General features: G+C 39.1%; 1 protein-coding gene across 1 annotated transcript; it reads right to left on the reverse strand.

Annotated features, from left to right (window-relative positions):
- Window positions 1-4,754: 4,754 nt before the first annotated feature.
- Window positions 4,755-5,059, reverse strand: LOC102498815 (60S ribosomal protein L37a-like). The gene has a single exon (XM_006141161.2). The coding sequence runs from the start codon at window positions 5,031-5,033 to the stop codon at window positions 4,755-4,757; it is 279 nt and encodes a 92-aa protein (XP_006141223.1). The 5' UTR covers window positions 5,034-5,059.
- Window positions 5,060-5,349: the final 290 nt, after the last annotated feature.

Raw genomic sequence — 5,349 nt, forward strand, 5'->3', positions numbered from 1 at the left:
CTTAACACTTTGAATATATTTTCCCATTCTTTCCTTGCTCACACTGTTTCCGATGAGAGGTCTGCTGTTATCCTGATGGGATATCCTTTATAGGTAACTTGATGTTTTTCTCTTGCCAATCTTAGTATCTTGTCTTTGTCTGTGGTTTTGGTCAATCTGGCTATAATGTGTCTTGGAGAAGATCTTCTTGGGTTGATTCTATTTGGTGTCCTTTGTGTTTCTTGAGACTGGATCTTTGAGTGCCTCTCTAGGTTTGGAAATTTTTCTTGCAGGATTTCATGGAATAGGTTATCAATGCCCTTATGAGTCTCTTCACCTTCTGGAATGCCAATTATCTGGATGTTTGGATGTTTTATGGTATCTAGTACTTCTTGTATATTATTCTCAAATTTTGGGGCATTTTTCTCAGTCTTCATGGTGGATTTTTCTAATCCAGCAATTTTCTCTTCTATGTCTGAGATTCTATTTTCTGTATGATCTAGTCTGCTTTTAAAACTTTCAGGGGAGCTTTTGACTTCCTGTATTATAGTCTTCATTTCTAACAGTTCCATTCAATCTTTTTTAAAGTGTGTAATTCCTCTTTTAGATCTTGTAACAATTTTCTCGCCTCCTAGAACTCATCAACTTCTTTGTTCATTGTCTCTCTTCTCTTCCATCTCTGTTAGCTTCACCATTATGAATGTTCTAAATTCTTTATCAGACATCTCCATGATTTCCATTGAACTGTGTGCAGATGAAGAGGAGTTATTCTTTTCCCTCGGAGGAGAGATATTTTCTTGCTTTCCCATATTTCTTGTGGTCCTGCAGTGATTTCTAGTCATTCTGAAATTACTACTTTGCAGGAGCCATGAGGAATCTTCTGCCGAAGGTCTCACCTCTTCTGCCACGCTAGCTTGTTTGCTGGAGGCTGAATTACCAGTAGGAACTCTTCAATTCTCTTTTACCCTGAAATGACTACTTCACAGGAGCTATACCTCATTCTTTATATTCTTACCCCTGTTCTTTATTCTTTACATTCCATTTCAATACTACATTATCTATTTTTAATCCTTTATTTACCGTAATCCATACTTTATACTTCATCTATGTATTTTGTACTCTAGTATTCATATCCCATTCTCCATACTCCACACTTTGCTCTTTATTTACTTATTTATTGGGAGAGGTTTTGCTATAGGGGGCATGTGCTCACCACAAAGAGAGAGGGACAGAGAGACAGAAAGTGAGAAATCACTCCTCAGGGGGGAGGGCCACTCTGCAATCCCTTCTCCTGTACTTTCCTCTTGGGATCTTGGGCACTCATGCACACGCGCCTGGTGGACTTTAAGCCACTGGGTCCGGGACTCGAACTGCGGTCCACTACATGGAGTCCAGCGATGTAGCCATTACACCATCTGCTGATCCCAGACACTTTGTTCTTCTTATTCTATACTCCATTCTCTATACTCTGTTCTCTATTCTGCATACCATATACTCCATAATCTGTATTCTATATTCCATACTGAAGTTCTCATTTTTATTTTTAAACATTGTATCCCATACTCATACTCGATTATCCATATTCTATCCTCTATACTCCATTTTCTAGTCTTCATGTTCCATACTTTATTCTCCATATTCCATTCTTAATTCTTCGTATCTTATTCTCTATTCTACCTCATACCTAATTCTTCATTCTCCAACCTCCGTTTTTTGTTCTCCACACTCCATATACTATAACTTATATTCTACACACTATACTTCATTCTCTACTTCATTCTCTATTTCTATACTTTATTCTCCATACTTTATTTTTCATATTGCATTTTCCATTTTTATGTTCATTTTTGTACTCCATTTACCATAATCTATTGTTTATTCCCCCTACTCCATTTTCTCTATTCATAATTTTGTTCTTTATGCTCCATTTTCCATTCCTTTATCCATTCTCAATATTCTACACTCCATTCTCCGTACTCTGTGCTCCATACTCCATTCTCTATACTTCATACTCCATCTTTGTTGTTTATTCTCTCTTCTCCATTCTCTATACTCCACAGGCCATACTTCATATACCAGTTTTATACTCCATTCTCTATTTTTCATATTCAATTCTCCATAAGCATATACTTCATTCTCCACTCCATTATTATATTTTACTCTCTACTCTACACTCTACACTCTCCATGCTCCACTCTCATGTTACATTCTCCATACAACTTTCTCCGCACTCCCTATTTTATTCTCCATATTCTGATCTCCATCTTTTCATACCTCATTCTTAATTCATCATTGTCTAGTCTTCACACTTCATACCAGACTCCATACACTATTCTCTAAGTGTACTCAACTCTTTATATTCTATACTCCATTCTCATGTTTGATTCTCCCTTTTCCATACTGCATTCTTCATAGTTTGTATTCTGTTCTCTAATTCATCACCTTCCTCCATTCTTCAACTCCATACTTCATACCCTAATTTCATTCTCTGTTCTCCCCTCTTCATACACCATTCTTTTACACTTCATACTCCATTCTCTATATCCCACACTTCATTATCCACGCTCAATACTGTTTTATTATTGCCTCAGACTTCATTGGTTCATACTTTACTCCCCATTATTCATACTCCATGCATTATACTGCATTCTCCACACTATTCTCTATTCTTTATACAATGTAGCACACATATGCCATCCACCTTCTGAAAGCTTTACATTTTATACTCTATTCAACAGTATACAAACTTACTCTCCATTAGTCATACTCCATTCTCCCATTCTCCTTTCTTTATTCTCCATACTCAATACTCCACATTCAATATTCCATCATCTGTTCTTCATTCTCCATGCTTCACATTCTTTACTCCATACCACATTTTCCATTCACTATACTCCATTTTCCAATCTTTATTCTCCGTCCTTCACTCTCCCTTCTTCATACTTTGTATTTTGCTGTCCATATTCTTTATATTCGTATTCCACGCACAATATCCCATATACCATTTCTCATATTCATACTTCATTCTCACTTCTATATTCTCCATACGTCCTTCTTCATACTCCATTCTCCATTTTCCTTATTTCATTCTGCTTACTCCATTCTTCATATTCCATACTCTACTTCCCATACTCCAAAATCCAAATTCCAGCCTTCATTATACATACTTCATTGTTTACTTTTCATACATGATTTAGCATGATCTGCTCTCCATTCCCCATATTCTATTTTCCACATTCCTGGCTCCATTATTATTGCTTGTTTTCTCTACTCCACGTGTCATTCTCCATATTCTGTACTTCGTTTTCCCTTCTTTCTCCTCTGTACTCCATACTTCTCGCTCCGTTATTGATATTCCATTCTCTATTTTCAATTCTCCATATTTCATATTCCTTACTTTAGCCCTAACAGTCCTTTCACCATTCTCTAAACTCCAAAATCCATTTTCCATACTTATACTCCATATGCCATACTCCATTCTCCACACAATTCTCTATTCTCCATACTCCAGTCAACATACTCCAGATTCCACACTCCATTCTTCATGCTTCATACTCCATTATCATTTTCTATACACCATACTCCATTCGTTATTCTCAATATTGCATACTCTTATTTTTCATACTCATTTTTTCATATTCTGCTCTCTATACTCAATACCTCACATACCCTGTCTATTCTCTACTCTATTCTCCATACCTGATACTCCATGCTGGGACTCTCTTTCTTCAAATATCTACATAGCTCTCTTCTTCCCTTTTTAAAAATACAGTCTGTATTTTGGTGAGTAAATGAAGACTGTGATATCCCTGGAAAATCATAGTTTCTCAGTTGGGAAGAGAGTTTAAAAAGCCAAAATTTGGGCTATTGCACATTGGATTCTCTGAGGAGATGGAGTCAGGTAACTATAGGGCTAATTGGAAAGAAACATCCATGAAAATAAGAGAAGGGAACAAGATTGCACCGAGGCAGCCCCCAGGCCATGATGGCACTTGCTAAAGACTCTGCCAGAGCAACGGACCACTAAGCAAGGATTGTGGATCAGAGGGGCCTTCTCTAGCAAAACGACTGGTCCTTTGTACCATGGCCTGGCTCAGTCTTTGACTCAAGCTGGGAACACAGGGCTGCATAAAAGTCTGTGACACCTGCCAATAACACCTCTGAGCTGGCGCTCCTGCTGCAATCCCAGCAGGCCATGCCACAGCTCAGGCTGTGGTGGTGCTAGTTACTACAGAGCCCACTTCTGTTCTAGCCTCTCATAGCAGGTGCCTTCCCAGTTGAGGGTATGCCCAGCGCAGTGTTTCTGGGAATGGGAGATGTTGTCTATTAAAAACAAAGAGGTTTATCAGATTTTGTACCTCCTTTCTTTGCTATACAGAAGCAAGATGCAGCCATTTTTCTTTTATGTAGATATCCAAAAGTGCCCCTAATCACTGGATTCCTAAAAACCTTGCCCAAGGTTCAGACCCCTGAACCGTTGCAGGTTGCTCTTGAGTACATGCAACCTTTGAAGGTTGGTCTTGAGTCCTCATCTTAATGAGGACTCTACCTCTTTCTCATCCTGTCTGGTCACCATTAAGTCATTAATGTTCAATTCATGATTAATTAGATCAATGTGTTGTACTGTAGATGTCTAAATGTCTGAATCTCTTCTGACTGCTTTTTATAAAAATCATGGTAAAATATATGTAAGTATTACCATCTTAGTCATTTTTTTGTTACATAAATTAACCCATTTATTGTAGGCTAGTGATATTCTGAATTCTATGGAGCTTCTACTGGTTTTTCAATTCCTTTAGTCTGCTGATGGCAGACTTGACTGTGATGGCCGAAGTGATGGCGCAGGTCCAGACACCACCAGCTACCGTATTCATGCGGGAACCACAGTGCCAGATCCCCACAGCCCGTCTCTTCATCTTAGTTTTGCCACAGAAGGAGCAGGTGTACTTGGCGTGCTGGCTGATTTCAATTTTCTTCACCATTTTCCGGAGGGAGGCATCATAGCGGGTCCCGTATTTACCGATGATGCCGACCTTCTTGGTGCGTTTAGCCATACCGCCGCCAACTAGGTCCGAGCCCAGAGAGCCATCTTAGTCATTTTTTAAGAACTGCCATCAAGTGTGTGCACTCACCAAAGAGAGACAGAGACAGAGAGAGGGAAAGTGAGAAAGCACCCCCCAGAGGAAAAAGATATGCCACAATTCTTTCTCCACCATTATCTTCTTAGACTTTTGGGCATGTATGCGTGTGCACCTGGCATTTTTTTCGAGCCACCAGTCTAGGACTCAAACTGCACATTTGGCTATGTGGGATCCAGCTGCCTTAACCCTCATGCCACTGGATGGCCCATCCTAGCCACTTTTAAGTATG

The sequence above is a fragment of the Tupaia chinensis genome, unplaced genomic scaffold (genome assembly GCF_000334495.1).
Source record: "Tupaia chinensis unplaced genomic scaffold, TupChi_1.0 Scaffold000047_1, whole genome shotgun sequence".
Taxonomy (NCBI): Eukaryota; Metazoa; Chordata; class Mammalia; order Scandentia; family Tupaiidae; genus Tupaia; species Tupaia belangeri.